Source organism: Mauremys mutica, chromosome 7, assembly GCF_020497125.1.
Source record: "Mauremys mutica isolate MM-2020 ecotype Southern chromosome 7, ASM2049712v1, whole genome shotgun sequence".
NCBI lineage: Eukaryota > Metazoa > Chordata > Testudines > Geoemydidae > Mauremys > Mauremys mutica.
This window is the reverse complement of record NC_059078.1, coordinates 52,109,210-52,128,588: the sequence shown is the minus strand read 5'-3', so window position 1 is coordinate 52,128,588 and position 19,379 is coordinate 52,109,210. Positions and strand designations below refer to the sequence as shown.

Below are 19,379 nucleotides of genomic sequence, written 5' to 3'. Positions count from 1 at the left end.
TGCTGCTAGGGTTTTCCTGGCTTGTTGGCAATCCTGTGTCTCTCAGTGGAGGGTCTCCTCTCCTGCAGGTGCAGTAACTGGCTTAGGAGCCTCCCCTGCTGCCGAGGTGCTAGGTGTGCCAGGCCTCTCTGGTCTCAACTACCAGCAGCTCAATTAACAAGCCCTCGGGGTTGTTTCCTCTGCCGCTGAGCTGGGGATGGCCTGTGACGTTTCATTCCATATTCTTTATGAAAATATGCTTATGATATGGATCTGACATAACTAAGATATACTTTATGCAAGATGGCTCATGTGAGGTATCATTAGAAAAGTTATGATTTACTGAATGTGATTATCTAATTGGCATACCTGTATCATTTCTGTATCTGAAGTTAAGAATATTAACTATGTACCTGCATTTCAATGTGCTACTTTGGGTGTCACCCCCTGAGATGTTTCCCTGGTGTTATCTGGACTGGTGATCTGCTAGGTCACTCCAATCCTCGACTCTGGGAGCCAGCCTTACCCTGCTTTGCTGTGAGAACTCCCACTCTTGGGCTGTTCACTTCTAGTCTCTAGCGTGTAAGCTGCTGCTTGGATTGTGCAACCTGAATGACACTAGCCAATATCTCCAGTCCCAGACAACACCAGGGGGAACATCACAGTGGCGCAGTGAGCAGGGTGTATGTGCAGCTTGTTACTCCAAGTGGAGTCCACACTTTAAGCACTGATATTTGTGATTTTATGTGAGTATTAAGTGCAGTGGCTAAGAACAGTCAGAAGGAGGTCACAGTTTTGTTATGTTCTGTTTGTTTCTGTTCATTTTGGGTGAGGAAAATAAGCAGAAGAAAGCAGAAAAATTACTACCAGTGAGGCAACTACAAAACTAGAGCTGGCCAGACTGGAAGCGGCAAAGAAGGCAAAGGACCGTGAGTTTCAAATGTGGCAGGCAAATGAGGCTCAAAGAAGCAGCTGCGACCAGGGAAACTATGGAGGTGGAGGCAGCCAGAGAGGAGGCTGCACACAGAAGGGCTATGGAAGAAAAAAAGAGAGAGGAGAAAGAGAAAGAGAGAGGAAACACCAGCTGGACCTGCTAGAGAAACAGAAGCAGAACCCCGTGACCCCAGTGACTTGCATCACTGCAAAAATCCACAAATGGGAACATTTATGTCCTGCATACAGTGAGGAGGATGATATTGCTGAATATCTGACTACCTTTGAAAGGCTGTGTGTAATATATGAAATCCCTAATGATAAGAGAGTTCCTACCCTGATTGCAAAATTAACTGGTAAAGCTCAAAATGTATTCAATGGAATGCCTATTGGAGATGCTTTAGACTATTGTAAATTTAAATATAAGATACTGTTTTGCAAGTTTTCAGATTACCCCTGAAACATATAGAATTAAATTTCGGAATCTTAAAAGGGATATTGGGATGAATAATGGGGAATATATAAACAAAATGAAAGATTTGTTGGGAAAATGGGTGAGGAGTAAAGAGGTGGCAAGTTTTGAAGGAATGCTTGATCTTGTTGCTCAAGAGCATTTATTGAGCATACGTAAGGCCAAAGTAAAGCAGTGTCTATGGGATGAAAATGTAAAGACTGTGGATGAGATGGCTGTTTTAGCTGATGTCTTTGAACAGACTCAGGCGTCTATTGAGGGCAGGCCACAGAAAGGTGGGAAGGGAGGATCCCATTTTGTCCCAGGAAGAAAGAAGGGGGTTGGGAGCCTAAACATTCTCTTATCCAAAAATATCCCTCTACTGGTAACTCCTATCCCAAACCTTCCAGCAAAACAGAGGAACCCAGAAGGTGCTACAACTGTAATTCCATGTAATTCCACAGAACACCTGAAGAACAGATGCCCCAAGGTGAGGGAAAGTAAGCCCCCACCAGCCCATGTTATGCGGTTGTCCTCAGTACAGAGGCCCCAGAGGAGAACCAAGCAGAAACTCCCAAAACTTACCTAGCAAGTTTTGTGGGGACTGGCCCCAGTGAACCAGATATAGGGCTCATTAAAGCTGTCAAAATTAATGGCAGGGAATACTTGGGGGGGGGGGGAGGATACATGGACCCAGATCTCTCTGATTAAGCAGAGTGTGGTCCCAAAGGCTAGTATATTGCCTGGTCAAATGGCAAAAATTGTGGGGGGTGGGTGAAACCAGGTTCCCTCTACCGCTAGCTAAAATACATGTGACGTGGGAAGGTTTGGAAAGCAATCTGGTTGTGGGGGTAATGGACGGCATCCTGGCTGACATGTTAGTGAGAAATGATTTCTTCCACAAGACTAAGACCATTAGTGTGGTGACCCGTAGCAAGAAGGAATACTGTATTGGGTCCCCGGGGGGATGGTTGAAGCCCCAGAAACTGCTATGGAGAAAGTCTCCTTGATTCCCCTGCAGCAGAAAGCAGCATTCTGCTTTCAGATAGTGGAGGGGCTGGGATGTACTCCTCCATGCCCAAGGAGGACAGCATGCCCTCAGGGCCAAGAGTGGGGGAAAAGTTGTCTGTGACTGAGGACGTTGTCCCAGTTGCTAGCTGCCAGGATTTTGCAGTTGAGCAAAGACTGACCCCACTCTAGAAAGCATAAGGAAGTATGTTCTAGAGGGAATCACAGAGAGGGAGAATGGGGAGAAGTTTTTTGAAGATGGCGGGAATTTATATAGAGGGGCTCCTGTGGGAAAAAACAAAAGCCGTGGGCAGCCCTTTAAACAGTTGGTTGTACCCAGCCAATGCTATGGGGACTTAATGCAGCTAGCACGTGATGGTCCCTTTGCTGGTCATTTGGGGGTGCAAAGAACCTATGACAGGCTGAAGAAGAATTTCTACTGGTCAGGAATACAAAATGACGTAAAGGATTATTGCAGGTCTTATGTATTGTGCCAGGACAGGAAAAGACCTGTAGGACCCCAGAAAGTTCCTCTATGTCCCTTGCCTGTGATACAGGAGGCATTCCTAAGAGTAGCGATGGACATCATGGGCCCTATGCAGCGTTTCACTCGGAGAGGGAACAGGTATATCTTAGTTATAGTGGATTTTGCCACCAGGTGTCCTGAGGCAGTTGCTCTGTCTAATATTGAAGCCGAGACTGTGGTGAAGGCCCTTCTCACTATATTCAGCAGAGTGGGTTTCCCTAAAGAAATTTTATCTGATCGAGGGTCAAATTTCATGTCACAAAGTTTCAATGAACCGTGGAAGTTGTGTGGGACAAAATAATTTAAAATTGCCCCATACCACCCACAGGCCAATGGTTTAGTGGGAAGGTTCAGTGGGACTCTAAAATCCATGCTAGGGATATACACTTAGAAGAGGGGCCAAAATTGGGATGAGTTATTACCATTTCTATTTTATGCTTACAGGGAGGTACCCCAAGAATCCACAGGTTTTCCCCCATTTTATCTTTCGTACGGAAGAAAAGTGAGGGGACCCCTCGATTTCATTAAAGATTCCTGGGAGGGAAACACTGAGATAAAAGAAGAACTGGTAACTGAATATATTCAGAAGTTTAGAAGAGTTAAAAGATATGATGGAAATTGTTCAAACCTATCTCCAAGACAGTCAATCCAGACAAAAGGCGTGGTATACTTGTAAGCACACTTTTGAAATAGGGGATTTGATAATGGTATTAAGCCCTGCAAAAAAAGTATAAAAAGCAAAACTCTTGGGAGGGACCCTTCGAGGTAATAGAAGTGGCAAATGAGGACACATATCAAGTTAAAAAGCCCCTTGATGATGCTGTCCCACAACTTGTGCATGTGAACAGGCTGAAAGCCTATCATAACAGAGAGGCCATAGTAAACATGATCTGTTGTGTGGAAGTGGAAACTGATACACACCGCCCCATGGCCTTAATGGCTGGATGCCAAGAGAATTATAACACAAACTGACATTGAGATAGCCAGTGACTAACCCTCTTGAACAAGTAAACTAAGGGGGCAGATGTGACACTCCGTATCTTGGGTGAACACCCTGCACCCCCATGTTCATCCTTATAATATGATTGTGTGGTATCCAATGCAAAGTTTGCCGTGTCGGGTATCTTCAGAAGGCTCATGATGCACTGATCATTGTTGTTATAGTAATGTTATAGGTTGTAATTTCATGTATATAGTTATGAGGCTGCAAATGTGTCCTCATGGCTTAAAACAAGCCCATGCAAAACTCTCCAGGAACAGAGTTCACACCTCATCAGGGCATGTATGGGACAAACCCAGGCCAGCCTCTCAAGAACAAAGGACACTGGCCTCAGCAGTAACAAAGGATCTGTTGGACTCTTGAGTGAGTCACCCCACTTCCCTTGGTCAGTTTGGAACTATGATGAGGTAATACTCACCTGACCCTCCAGACAGCCTACGAGTAATGGCTGCTACAGCCCTGCAGAGACATGGGTCTGAGTCACCTGGTACTGGACCCACCCCTTGGAATGCCAGTGTTCTTCCACTGGGAGACAAAGGGTTCCCCCCTTACACAAGAGCTCCACTGAGTGACATCATTGTGGTTCTCCTCTGCCCCCCCCGGAGACACTGGGAAACACCTGGAAGCAAGAACTGAACTGGGGTGAGAAGGGTTGAGCCCAAGCTGGAAGGGTATCTAACTTGTGAGTAATAATACCTGAGGTCTCAAGCTGGAGACCAGTGCAGCTGCCTTTCCAGACTTTCTGTAATCTGCCTGCAACAATATCTAGGGTGAGAAATTATTATTTGTAACCAATTTCTTTAGTGAAACAAGCTTAGTTTGTGTGTTTGGTTTTATTTCTTTAGTAATCTGCTTTGTTCTGTTTGCTATCTCTTTAACCACTTAAAACCCACCTTTTGTAGTTAACTAACTTATTTCTCGTTTATAATATACCCCAGTTTATGAAATTCATAATGGGGGGGGGGAGTGGGGATAAGAGGCTGTGCATACCTTCCTCCACATTGAGAGAGGAGGTGGATTTCATAATATACCTTTGGATCTGCACTCCAAGGGAGGTGGACACCTGAGTGCTGGGGCAAGTCCCTTAAACTGAGCCTTCCCAGAACTAATCTCAGTGTCTGTTTTGTTCTGCAGCTGGGTGTGGCCCTGCCTGGGAGTTTGCTGGAGGAGGCTTAATAGCCTGGCTCAGCGAGACAGGTAAAAAGGGTGCCCAGGTTGGCATAACTGGCAGGCTCAGTGGTATCTCAGCACTTCAGGTGGCATCCTAAGGGGTCCAACCTGTCACAGCGGCATAGTCAAGCAGGATAGTGTGCACAACTTATTGCCCTGAAACACTGGTGGTGATTTTGAGTGAGTTTTAAGTGTGGTGGCTAGAGAACAGACAAAGTAGGTACTGGTTTGTTATTTTTTGTTTGCTTATTTCGGGAAAGAGAAGTAGGGACAGGAAAAACAAAAAAATGAGTGAAAGTGAAGCTACCAAAAAGATGGAGCTCTGCAGGCTCCAGGCAGATGAGAGAGAGAAAACATAAGAGACAGATGGAATTTAAATAGATGGAAATTGAGGCAGAAGCAGCCAGACAGAAAGCTGACCACGAGAGAGCCATGGAGATCCAGAAGCAAGCCATGGAGTTGAAAAACAAAGAAATTGAGGCCCAGAAGCAAGCCATAGAACTGAGAGACAAAGAAATGAAGCATGAACTGGCTGTAATGGAGAGGAGGAGACAGAACCCCCCACTAGGGGGCTCCACCTCTCCAAAAATCCACAAGTGGGAGCAGTTGTGTCCAGCATACAAGGAGTCTGGTGACACTGCTGAATATTTCATCTCCTTTGAGAGACTGTGTATGTTCCATGTGATTCCTGAGGATCAGAAGATGACCACTTTGGTTGCAAAATTGACTCGGAGAGCTCTGGATATGTTCAATCCGATGCCAATGCCAACTATAGTAAATTTAAGGACTTGGTTTTGAAACAGTTTCAGATTACACCTGAAATTTATAGAGTAAAATGTGGAAGCCTTAAGAGAGGGGCTGGATTAAGTAACGTGGCTCATGTGAACCAAATGAGAGATCTACTGGATAAGTGGGTGAGGGGAAAAGGTATTACTAGCCTTGAAGGAATGTGTGATTTTGGTTGCTCAGGATTAGTTCCTGAATATGTCTAGTGATCATGTAAAACACTGTTTATGGGATAAAAAGGTAGAGATGGTCAATGAACTTGCAGTTTTTGTAGATAAATTTGAGCACTCCCAAGAACCTAGTAGGAATAAATCACAGGCAGAGGGATTAAAGTTTGATGAGAAGCAAGGTCTCTGTTTCCACCCTGTGAGAAAGAGGGTGGATGGAAGGCTTGACATTCACCTCCCCAAGTTCACTCCTCCAGTCCTCATCCCAAATCTTCTGTAAAAGCAGAAGAGCCCAGGAGGTGCTATCATTGTAATTCCACTGAGCACCTGAGGAATAAATGCCCTGTGCTGAGTGGGAACAGGCAGCAGGAAACTCATGGAAATGCTGCTACCCAGAGCAGTCGGACACCTCAGGCAGTTGCCACTTATCATACAGGATTTGTAAAGGTTGCCACTGCACAGCCAGGCAGAAAGCACCTAAAGGCTGTCAAAGTAAATGGCAGAGAATTCCCTGCAAGGAGAGAGATGGGTGCAGAAATTTCTGTGGTCAGGAGAGACCTGGTTCAGGAGAAAGACATACTGCCAGGACAGATGGCAGAGCTTTTATTAGTAGGTGGTCACAAAATCCTTGTGCCTTTGGTTAAAGTGCACATGGAAACTGAGGATTTGCAAGCCGAATCAACTGTTGTTGAGGTCTCTTAGAATCCTACACAAATTCTTCTTGGAAATTACTTTTTCAATGTGACTAGGGCTGTCTGGGGTCTGTCAGTGGCAAGCAGGAATCTTGTGCTGAAGCCCCAGAGGGAAAAAGTGAAGTCACAAACTGCTGGGGAAATGGGGGAGTGTCTCTTTAATTCCTCTACAGCAGTGGAACACTTTCTGCTGACAAGGGTGGGTGTGGTTGAGGACAGATCTTACCCAGAGGCTGCAGACAGGCTTTTCTCTAGGGGGTATTGGAGTGTTTTGCTTGATGGTAGGGACTCAATCTAGGTTGCTGGCTGCCAGGAAGTGGCAGTTAAACAAGGAACTGAACTCACTATAGAATGCATAGGAAAGTGTGTTTTAGAAGAAAGCCCAGAGAAAGGGGGTGGAATCCTGGGAACCACTCCGGTGGCTAAGGATTCCATGGGCTCTGTAACTGGAGGCAAACCCAAGTCAAAGAGGGAGGAGGGTACAATATTTACCAGTGAAAGATCTGTTCTAGCTGTTAACTGTGAGCCCACAGCTGAACAGGGGACAGATTCCACTCTAGAGAGTGGGGCCCAGAGAAGGGAGTACAGGAGTGTCTTCCCCCTTATTACAGGGAAGAGTTTGCCCAGGAGAAATGTGCTGGCTCTGCATCTGCACTCCCAGGCACCTCACCTGTGGCTCAGGTTTTAAGAGGGAACTGTGTGACTGACCTCCCTGAGGGAAGCAGCCATACAGCTGACCTCTGGGGAACGGAGAAAGGGTGACCGAGAGTACCCCAATCCAGGTCCCACTGTTGCAAAATGTTTTTCCTGTTGTATTTGTGAAAACAAACTCTGTTCCTTAAAGGGAGGGGGTGTCTTCCAAGCATTTGGGTGAGACAGCTTCAGCCCTGCTCTTTCCCTTCCCTTCCCTTCCCTCCCCACTGCCTCCAAGCCCTCTCCATGGGGCAGTGAGGGTGGGAATGGAGGCCCTCTGGGCTCCCTGCTATTGCCCCGCCACAGGCCCCTCCCTGGCTTGTGCAGCCCCAGCAGGAAGCAGCAGGCAACTGCCTCCATGTATCTGCAGGAGATGGCTGCGTGGGGGAGCACACTGGGTCAGTAGCTGCTAATGAGGCAGTTTTGTTCCCTGCTTCAGACAAGTGTAATAATGTTCCCCAGGGCAGGTGCGAAGGCCCAGCAGAAGCTCCCTCAGGCTCCCAAAGAACAACTCCCCAAAGGGGAACAACTAGACCATGTGGGCACGCATGCTGAACAGAGGGCAGGGCTTCAGCACCCAGGACCTGGGCCCATGTGTTGGATACAACCACCCCAAGGCTAACCCTGGGGGGAATGCTGCCTCTTTTCTAACACACCCATACTTGCTAGTGGGGCCAGATCACACTGAGTACAAGGGTACAGTCAGACAGTCTCACTCATGACTCATCTGAGCGGTGGAAAAGCAGTCTGCTTTCAGAGCTGTAGGTCTGCTCTTCCTATCTGCTGCAGCTCTCCACCACACTGACACTGCAGCGAGACAGCTGTAGGTGCTGGATGAAATATTACTGGAAACAGGACCGCCCCGGGGGGGGGGGGGGGAGGGACAAGTGGGGCAATTTGCCCCAGGCCCCGCAGGGGCCCCCACGAGGGTTTTTCGGGGCCCCTGGAGCAGGGTCCTTCACTCACTTTGGGGGTCCCAAAAAACTCTCGTGGGGGCCCCTGTGGGGCCCAGGCAAATTGCCCCCCTTGCCCCCCCCCCCCCCCCCGGGCGGCCCTGCCCCAGAGCTTCCTCCGCTCTGGGTCTTCAGCGGCAATTTGGCGGCAGGGGCTCCGGGACCCGCCGCCGAAGTGCCCCGAAGGACCCCCCCCGCCGCAGGGTCTTCCGCCCCGGGACCCGCCACTGAAGTGCTGGGTCTTCGGTGGCAATTCAGTGGCGGGGGCCCCCTGCCACTGAAGACCCCAGGCCCCCTGAATCCTCTGGGCGGCCCTGACTGGGAATGCACAGCAGCACGTGCAGCTCCAGCTCACAAGTCACGCATGCATCTCTCTTACCTGGCTGCTTTGGAGTAAAGGGTGCTGGTATATGGAGAACCTGTCCTTCCCAGACTCCTCTGAGGTTGGGCTGGTGGGCTTGGGGTCAGAGAAGGATCTCTGCATGGTTTTGATGGGACGAGGCAGGGTCTGCTGGCGCTGGATAGATTCAGCTGTGAAGTGCTTCTGTGGTGTCACGTGGGCCTTGTTAAGTCTTTCATTGGTAGTGAAGGAGGACTCCAACAGCCGATGGGGGGAAAGAGGAGAGACAGGGGAGTAGAGTACCTGGGGGGATTTGGGGGGTTGGCAGGTCACTAGCTGAGAAAGGGACTCTGTGGGCAAATGGGACTGATACCCAATTTCCAGAGGATCGGGCTTCTTCTTCTCAAACTTGCCAAGGGCCTGCTGCTGGATGGCACGTGGGTCCAAGGGGCCTGTGCTTACCAGCTGGAGGTTGGAGGAGTAGGGCATTATGGTTGTAGGCACAGTGAGCTGGGGGACCACAACACCTGGCTGAGGTTGTGCTTCCAGCTCAGTCTGGCAGGCCAGGCTCTCCCCTCGCTGGGTCTTCTCTGGCGCAGAGATATACTTCACGATCTCCACCTTGGGGTCAGGGGTGGTAATGTGGATGGAGGGTGACACGCGGGGCAGCTGGTCGGGCTCAGTCTGTACAGAGCAGTCACTGCTGGTCTGGATGCCTATGCTGGCCATGCCTTTGGAGGAGGAGTCTTGCTTGCTCTCAGCGCTGGAGTCTGAGTGCCGGGAGAAACGGGATCGCCGACGACGCACCGGCTGCTCCCACTCAGCATTGTCCTCCTCGTCAGTCTGCACACTGCAGTCGGTGCTGCGCCGGGAGCGCCGGCGCCGGGAGAGGAAGTAGTGCTCCTCACTGTCCTCCTCATCAGTCTGCACGCTGCTGTCCGTGATCTTCTTCACCACGTAGGGCTCGTGGGGGGTCTCTTTGTCATAGGTGTCCCGCAGGCGTGGCATAGAGTTCCTCTTCTTTATCCCCCGGCTAGCTTCCCACTGCTCCTCCGGCTGCAGGGACATTTCAGAGGCAGAGTTGGTGAGTGGGCGCTGGAGCCCGGGGTAGCGGGACAGTGCTGGCCCTTCCTGCCCTGGGGCTGCAGGAGCCATGAAGGGCTGGTTCAGGGGGGGCCAGTACTGTCCATTTTGGGCCAGGGTCCTTTGCATTTCCATGGTTATCTCGGACACGGCCTGGGGAGGGATCCTTCCTGTAGGGTCACACACAGGGGGGAAGGTGCTTTTCTGCCTCTTCTGCTCCTCTAGCTGCTGTTGCAGCTGTTGCTGCAGCTGCTGAATCTGCTCCAGCTGCAGGCGTTGCTGGGCCAGCTGCTCCCTCTGCAGGGCAAACTGGGCCTGGCGCTCTTCTTGCTGCTGCTGCAGGACCTGGTGCTTTATGGACTGCAGCTCCTGGATCTCCCTGTGCACCAGCATCTGCTCCTTCTCTCTGTGCCGCTGAAGCTCCACACGCTCCCTCTCCAGCTCCTCGTGAAGCCTCAGCTGCCTCAGTTTCTCCAGCTCCACCCTCTCCCTCTCCATCTGGAGGATGTGCTCCTGTTGCTTTCTCTGGCGCTCCTCTTCCTTCTCCTTCTCCTCTCGCTCTGTGCTGCCTTTGCTGGGGATGCTGGCCTGGGATACCTCAGCCTGCTGGGTTTGGACTGGGGGTGGTGGCTGCTGAGGCTGACTAGTCTCTTTCGAGGCACTCTGCATGCCAGCAGCTGCCACGGGCACCTCCTCTCGAGCACCAGCTCCTGTCTGCTCAGGTCTTTGCAGGTTCACTGCAGTAGGAGCTGCTGCTTTAGTAGCAGACACTGGGCCAACATTGCTTGCAGCAGTGCTGGCTGCAGTGGTGCTAACAGGCTTCCCCAAGTACATGGGCATTTCCATCACTGATGTTGTAGAAACAGACGGGAACCTGCTAGGAGCTGAATAACGATACAGCCCTTGGGCAGCAAGGGGAACCCTCGGGGTAACTAGAGGCACTCTGGTCAGGCTGGCCAGAGGGACCGCTGTGATATTGCCTGGGGCGTAGGGTCGATATAAGCCTCGGAGCATTGGCCGCAGCACAGAAGCTGGCTGGGTGGTGATAGGAAGGGTGGATGCTATGGGAGTATTTATTGTGGAATAAATCATGCCATCTGCTGCTCGCACCGTGGCTGTGGAAGGGAAGATCTGCCTGATAGCTCCCAGCCGGGCACCGGAGAGACTGTACTGTGTGAGGTTCCCAAAGCCCTGGCGTATCTCCGGGAAGTTGGGATTGTACATCATGTTTGGTTTGATGGCGGAAATGCCCTGTGGTGCTGAGACGCCACTGCCCCCTGTTGGCCCATACTGCAGGAGGTCAGGGCTGTTTGAGTGCCTAGCCCCATACTGGTCCATGGAATTGAGTGCTGCACACATGCGGCTGATTTCCCGAGCTGTGGTGGCACTGTACTGGGCCAGACTGGATTCCTGGAAATTTGCCAGGTCTCCTCTAGGTGAGTACTTGTAATCGGAGTAGATATTGGAGGCTGAGCTGTACCGTCTCATTGGGAGCGGGTGGCTTAACAAGTCTGTGGGCTGCCGGAGGTCAGAGAACGAGCCGTACTGCATTCCCTGACCCAGGTAGCCCCCCTCAGTGAAGTTAATGCTGTAGGAATGTTTCATTGTGGTCAAATCCACAGCAGAGTCTCCTGCAGGGGAGCGGAAGGGCTGCTCCCCGTTTGGGGGGTAATAGTTCAGGCCAATTTCTGACAGATTTGTATCTGACATGGATGAATACAGCCTCCCAAACAGGCCTTGTGGGTAGAACCGGTGCTTCTCGTACAGGCTGGGAGCTGGGCCCATTTGCTCTCTGTAGGGATACATCTCCGGCAGGTCTGGCTCTCTGTTTCCATAGTACTGGATGCTCGGTTTGCCAGTTTGAGCAGCGTCCCCAACGTTCTTCTCTGGGATCTTGGGGGAGGGGTTGAAGGTACCTGTGCAGCTGCTGCTGAAGGGGAATTTGTACACTACATCACAGCATGCCACCTGGCTTTCAGGCTTTATTCCAGTGAGATCCAATGCACTGGCAGGTGGTGGTTCTTTGATCAGCTTTGTTACTGGGCCTGCTGCTATCTCATTCATCTGCACCATCATGGCTTGGGATTTTTTGCCTCCCAAGTTGATTGGAGGACTCTGGGTTTTCAGTCCCACTGGCACCCCTCTATATAGGTCTGTGCTTTGGTCCTGAAGAACTGGCCTCAGACTGGTGCTGATACTAACAGCACTCTGGACACTGCTAGTCTGAGTGATTAGCACATCTTTCTTCATCAAGGACATCATCTGGTTAGGCAAATTATATCTTGCAAATTTGGTTTGCTGAGGACTAGCCACTTCTGGCTTTGCACTTGGTGCAGAAATGTCAATGCTGCTCATGCTCCCTCGGAAGGTGCCAGTCTGAACTGCTTGCTCTACCTGCTTAACATGAGTCAGACAGACTGGACTTCCTGCCCCTTGCCCAAAGTCCATCCTGTTTTGGAAAGGATCTCCATAGACCACAGGCTGCTTGGGTTGTGACATGAGCATGGAAGAGGCAACAGTTATGCTGACTGTAGTGGTTGTGCCTATAATAGCATGGGGTTGCTCTTGAGCATTGAGGTTAATGATTAAGGGTTGGACGGTTGTGGATTGCCTACTTGGGGTCTGTTCCAGAGTGAGGCAATATTTTCTGCTCTCCGTAGCTAGGGAAGTGAGATCCATGCCTTGGTCTGTTATGATGATTGGGGCTGACTTTATAGCAGTCCGTAAGTCCACAGCATTAGTGGTCAGTGGCTTGAGTCCAGGTTCTACCCTGGACGTGCCAGGGATTGATGATATTCTACACAAGGAGATGTTTTCTGCAGGCAGGGGCCCCCAGCTGTACACACCAGCAGTGCTGTCAGCAGCAGAAGTGGCATGCCCTTTCTGAAGCATGGCACTGGCAGCAGAGGCTCTTTCTATCATTGACTGTGTTTTGGCATAAGTGGACTGCAGCTGCTCCTGCTGAAGCTGTGCTGTGCTGACTGCTGTCTGACTGTAGCTATGCATTGTCTGCTGGCGGCTCAGTCGGGTGGGAGAGGAGGCTGGGGAGGTGGTGGAGCACACACTTGTTAGCTTGGTTTGGCTAGATGCATCTGATGCTAATGTGATGACCATAAATGGAGCTTCTTGTGATGACTGCTGCCTAGCAAGGCGAGGAGAGCTCGCATGATGGGGTGTCTGGGTCTCTTGAGCAATCATTGGAGAGGATGTTGATGCACTAGTGGTAGTGGGGATATCATAGGAGAAAACTGTGCTTTGCGTTTGGGTGGAAAACTCTGCAGTTGCCTTACTGGATGGCTGCCCTGCTTTTGGAGCAGAATGAGCGGAACTTTGAGTAGGAGACATTGGGGAAAGCGGGGGGCTGGAGCTTTGGAAGTAGGAATACATTTTAGATGACATAGGGACATTGGTCTTGATCTCACTCTTACTTTGGAGCTTCTCTCTTGATGATGCTCCACTGAGCTCAGCAGCACTCTGGCTCCTGGAGCCGTTCTCTGTCTGAGAGCTATAATTCATGGTGCCCTTCATCTGACTGTAGCTTCTGCTAGGGGCTGATACAGGTGTTACATCTGAGCCACTCAGAGATGGAGAACTGTAAATTCGTGGAGCACTTGCTGGGCTGGAAACAACAGTTGTGACTGTGCTGGAACCTCTGCTGTAAGTATAAGGAGCTGTCATAACCTTGGGAGCTGAGCTGGGTGCTGTCGGTGAGCTGTGAAGCTTTGGGTGATCATGCCTCTCTTTTGCAAAATGCTGAGTGACTCGAACATCAGGAATTACCCTGCCTGTGCTGCCTTCAGAGGAGGAAAATGAGACAGGAGCAGATAACTGGGTGGGGCTTGTTCCTGGTGTGAGTGGACCACTGTTTTGCTTCATCATATCAGCATAAGCACTCTCAGCATTCAGAAACTGCTTTTCCTGATATGTTTCTTCTCTCCCTTTCTTCTTTTTCTCCTCTTCTAGGGCCATATCAAATGAGGAGGACTGGTGCATCCTGGAAATGCTCTGTGACGTCTGCAAGATTTCCTCATACACTGCTCCTGGCTCTGAAAGTTCATGCTGGAAGTCAGATGGACAGGAGTCCATACGCCCATTATCGTAGTTGTATTCATCTATGTACTGGTATTCAAAACTGCTCTGGCCTTCTGCACTGTGGTACCCTACCTGTTGGTAGGCATTGCTGTAGACGCTTTGCTGGGACTGTTGGACTTGTTGCTTTTGGAACAGTTCAGCCTTCCTCATCATCTCTTCATAGGCTTCTTCTGCACTTTTCAGGGGCTTACTGGAGTGGTAATGGGAGCTGCTGTTTGTTTTTTCTGTTGGGGAGTAAAGGGACATGAATGTTGGCAGGTTGTACTCACTGCCAGACTTGTAGAGCTTGGAGGCTATGACGTCAAAGCCCTCTGCCTCTGAATCGATAGAGGGCGAGTACTCTGAACAGGAGGACCGGTGCAGCTCTTCCATCTCTGCTGCCTGGCGCAACTCCTCGGTGGGCGAAGCATCTTCAATGGGAGACAGGTTACTGGGTGGAGTTTTGGATCTCTCTCTCCTCCTCTGTGCCCTCAGCTCTTCTTTGTCCCGTTTAGTTTTACGTGCAGTGCTTCGGATGCGCTGCTGCTCCACCTCTCGCATCTTCTCCTGCTCCCGCAAGAGCTCCTCTTCCTCACGCAGTTCATCCTCCTCTGACGAATCCTCTATGGTTGGCAGCAAAGGACCATGGGAGCGATGCCGAGCTTTGCGTTGCTGCTTTACTTCTTCCAGTCGCTGCCTCCGGCTAGGACTGCTGTCGCTGTCCTCCTCCAGAGACGAGAGGGATGTAGGGGAGGTGCCTGATGTGTAGCTGGGTGTAGTTGCTGGCAAGGTGGAGGAATATTCCCCCCTAGACCGTTCCTCTGGGGAGCCCGTCAGACTTTCCATCTCCAGCTCCGGCTCTCTGTCCAGGCTAATGTCTGCATCCTGGCTAAGCTCCATGTCCCTGCTGTAGCTGCTTGTGCTATTTAACTCAATGGTCTTGAAGCGCCGCAGTCCCCCTTGGGTTGTGGTCACATCCTCCCCCTTGATAGCTTCCAGCTCTTTCCTCTCCTCCTCGTACACACCAGTGGAGACATGAGGCAGGCGCCTCTTGGATGAGGTTGGCTCTTTGCTTTTCTCCAGATCAGGCTTGTGCCCGCTTTTTGTTCCACTGTATTTCACGTGACTGTACTCTTCTTCCTCCTCCTCCAGATTGTCCTCTTCTGCACTCATCTCCAGGATCTGCCTCCTCATGAACTCCTCATCTGTCATCTCTGTCTCCCTGCCTTTTGGCCTGCTGGGCAGTGGGGAGACCCCCGTTTCGCTGCTGTCCTCCACATAGTCATGGCGCAACTTTCTGCCAAAGTCGTCAGACGATTCCACACTCTCTCTTTGATCCCTCTGGTTCTCCCATTCCAGAGAGTCTTCATCTTCTTCCATGATGTCTTCCAGTTCCTCATCAGAATCAAAGGCTTCAGGGGTGATAGAAAGGGACCGAGGCCTCTGCCTCTGTCGCTGCTCTTCCCGTAACTCATGATACATTTTCCCTCTGTTGCTCTGCTCTTGGGAAATGCCCTTTGACTCCAGCAAGGGGCGCACACTGCTCTCCAGTTTGGTAAGTTCAGAAGGACTGGCAGGGCTTTGGTCTTCCAGGCCAGTGCCATTCAGCTGCTCTTCTTCCTGCTGCACCAAGCCAGTGATCTCACTCTGGGAGCTGGAGATGCCATCTGATGAGTAGCCAGTGTCACTCAAGCTTTGGGGGCTGCGGGACAGGTCATGGGGATAAGACTTGCTTGTCTCCTGCAAGGAAGAGAAAAGAGATATTATAAATTAGACCATGGATCCAAAGTGGGGAAATGCTGTCACCTCCTGGTAGCCTGGCAGTGAAATGGGCAGGAATGTGGAGTCATGCTGGTGTCAGAATTCACAGCAGGGAAGCTGGAAACAATCCCTGGAGCAGGTGGCAGTGCCCTCAAAGCCCCATGGCAGGATTCAGGGAGGTCCTGAGTTCTAGTCTCTCTCCCCTCACCTAAGGCCAGGCTCCTGAACATAGGGACAGCCCCTTCAGATGAACTGAGTAAGACAATAGACTCCTGCCAGATGCCAGACCTCAAGGCATGCAGAACTAAACACAAGCCACAGCCCTCTCTTGCAGACCCAGCATGGCTTATGTATATTGTGACAGTGCATCCCATATTCATCATAGTGATATGATTATGGCATAATTATTATGCATTTTGTCCAAGATGGGTCATGTGAGGTGTCATTGGAAAAGTTATGAATTGCTGAATATGATTATCCTATTTGTGTGCATGCATCATTTTTGTATCTGAAGTTAAGATTGACTATGTATTTGTATTTCAAATGTGCTTACTGTGGGTGACACCCACAACTAGCATTTTAGGTACAACAATGAAGAAGCTAGACAGTGCTAATGGCTCATCAACAAAGACAATGGACCATGGAAGAGCTTAGCCTTCCTGTGAACATTTCAGCCAGCCGATGGATAATGGCTGCTATGACTCAGCAAGGCATGCAAAGGCATGTGACCAGACCACATGACACCGAACTCCATTTTGGTACCTGTATTTTTCTCACAAACTGGGCTGGGGATTTAGCTTGAAACAAAGAGTTCCTGCCATTTTGAAAACTATATAAGGCGGGGAGTGACATCATCTTGGGGCCTCACTCCCCACACAAGAGAACTCCTAGATCACCCGAGAAATAAAGACTGAACTGGGGGAAGTGCTGCTGGTCCCAGGCTAAAGGGATTTCTAGAGTGTGTATGGAAACTTGGTGGACTGTTTGTATCATCAGTCAGGGAGAGAAATAGATAAGATTTGAATTAACAATCTAGTATGTTTACGCTTAGTTTGTTTTTGTTTATTTGCTATGTAATCTGTTTTGATCTGTTTGCTATCACTTATAATCACTTAATCTATCTTTCTGTAGTTAATAAACTTGTTTTATGGTTTATTTTAACCAGTGTGTTTTGAGTGAAGTGTCTGGGGAAAATCTCAGCTCTGTGAACAAAGGCTGTTTCCACATTGAGGGGGAAGCGAATATATAAATGAGCTTACATTGTACAGATCTCTGTGCAGTGCAAGATGGTATAATTTTGGGTTTATGCGCCAGCAAGGGGGCAAGGCTGGGGAGCTGGGAAATTGGCTGTTGTATCCTGTCTGTCCTTGAGTGGCTTAGTTAAAGCACTCAGGTGGCTCAGTTGGGTGTGTGGTGCCACGTGCTGTTGTGTTGGGTGAAAAGGGCCTGGAGAAGTTGTCTGAATCACCAGCAAAGCAGTGTGAGAGAGGCCTGCCCAGCTGAGAGGTTAGGGGGCACAGTGGTTCCCACAGCTCCCAGACTGCACCCTGGGGGTGACAACCCATCACATACGTTTCTACTCCTGCTGCTCCCCGGAGTGACAGAGCACAGAGGTCCATGCCCTTGACAGAAAATTGTAATTCATGTTAAGAGCTCCTAGGTCTTGCTCAGTATTTCCCCTCCATCTTCTCCTGGTTGGCCACAAGGTCAGACACCACAAGGCCATCCTTCCAGGGGATGCTCAGCTGATCTGTCTCCCGTCATCCTAACTATAGCCCTGCTCACTGAGCTTGCTGGGGTATACTGACTGAAAAAATACCATTAGCTAGCCTCACGTCAATGGGAAAGGAAGAGACCGTCTTACGGTTCCATTTGTGGATGATATTTGGATACTGCGGTGACAGGGGACAGTAGATGTTGGCTGGATACACAGATGGAAGGATAGGTAAGCACTTGACGTTATTTATTATTTTAATTAGATCATTACAATTACCTCATTCTAGAGCTAGGGAAAGAGGCTTAGAGGGCCTCAGAGAGCCTTGCCCAAGGGACGTGGCAAGTCAGTGATCATGAACCTCTCTCACTTTCCCCAGCTGTAAACTGGGGCCAATTATATTTACTGTAGTTAAAGCCCTGAATAGCGGCCAGGATTTCAGGTCTTTGCAGCCACCGCTCTGGTAGGTAAGAGCATGCCACTATCCCTGATGACAGGTTTGGTAATGGAGGCTGTGACACTGGCAGACAAATTGCCAGCTCTTGCCAGGCTTTAGGCCTGAGTTGAGCACAGACAATTTCATTGCTGGAAACCAGGCCAGCTCACCCGTGTGCTAGAATGGAAAAGAGTGGGACTGGACCTAAAACAATGTGTTTAGACTTTATTAAATGTATGTAAGTTGCAACATGTATTAATCCTACTTATAACATCAGTATCCTGTGCTATAATGTAACACTTTAATGTTTGCTGGATAGCTGTAAAATGTTTGTTCTGATCTATTAAACTCACCAAACAAGGAAAAACTTTACCTAGTGCAAGAGGCTGAATCCCTATGAAAGCTATTACTTCTTGCCCATCAGGAAGGCCTATCAAAACTAAACAGGCCATTGTGGGACATCACAATAAAAAGGTTTTGCTAGTTACTCCTGCACGCCTCTGAAGAGGCTATGTGCAAAAGGGATCATCCAATTAGCTTGAATTCTGGAAGAAGGAAATAAAGATAGCTGACAAGAAAATTGTTCATCTCTTTGGCTGTTTAGACTCTCGCAGGGCTGGAGCTACAAAACAGAAGCAGAGTTCCCCAGGGTCAACCTGGGTTAGCCTTAACAGATATTCAGTGCTGACAGATTGCTACAATTCTGTCATCTTTTGGAACTATGGGCTGTAACTCATTTGTGTAACATTGCTTTAACATGTATATAACTCTCTCATTTCTTTTTCCTAAGTTAATACATTCTTAGTTAGTTTACTATAGGATTGGCTACGGCATTGTCTTTGGTGTGAGATCTGAGATCATGTGGTCCAGCTTGCCTGGGTGGCAAGAGAGACTGGAATGCCCAAGGGGACTGTCTGTGACTCCATGGTAAGACTGTTTTATGCTTCAGGAGTACATATTTATTACTGGGTTGGTGCTATCTAATTTTAGACCATACCTTCAGTTTGGGGTGTCTGCCCTGCTTTCTGCAGTCTGCCCGGAGGTTGGCACTTCCAGTTGTGAGTCGCTCCAGGCAGTGTGACAGAGGCTCAGAAGGGTGAAGTAATCTGCCCAGTAAGTGCTGTGATCCAGAGGCTGGGCAGGAGACACTGTGGGGATAGGCTACTGGCCTATTTCCTGACTGTGAAGACTTATAAGTGACACATTCTTAAGGCCATTCAGGGCTCATCTACATGACCAGTTAGTTCATGGCAAGCTGGGATGTGAATCTTCCCTGCACTAGCCTTCTGCAGTCTACACTATGTGTGTGGACCCTGCTGATGTACACTAATGGTTCGTTTAATGTGCTTTGATCTAGCCCTCTTTGAAACAGGACTAGATCAAAGTACATTAATGAATTGTCAGTGCACATCAGCAGGGCCACAGAACAGTCAGTGCGCAGTGGGCTACTGTGCAGCAGCTTTATACCCAGCTTGCTACAAACTGTCCATGCAGACGAGCCCCGAGTGGCAAGAAGAGCACATGGTTCAGCCTTCTGGCTCCCACCAGTGAGCCCAATCACCTCCTCCTCTGACAGCTGTAACCAGTTGACAAAGGTGACTTTGGGCTTATCCACC

At 49.7% G+C, this 19,379-nt stretch overlaps 1 protein-coding gene across 2 annotated transcripts in view; it reads right to left on the bottom strand.

Moving 5' to 3' along the window:
- BSN (bassoon presynaptic cytomatrix protein) overlaps positions 1–19,379 on the bottom strand; it is a 463,396-nt gene that overhangs the window by 62,135 nt on the left and 381,882 nt on the right. Inside the window, exons 5-6 of one of the 2 annotated variants that reach the window (XM_045023161.1) lie at positions 8,738–15,592; positions 4,594–4,662 (exon numbers count right to left, since the gene is read on the bottom strand). In XM_045023161.1, the coding sequence (XP_044879096.1) occupies positions 4,594–4,662; positions 8,738–15,592 (6,924 nt within the window). The remainder of the gene's footprint in view (positions 1–4,593; positions 4,663–8,737; positions 15,593–19,379) is intronic. The other variant, XM_045023160.1, reaches the window with a different exon arrangement.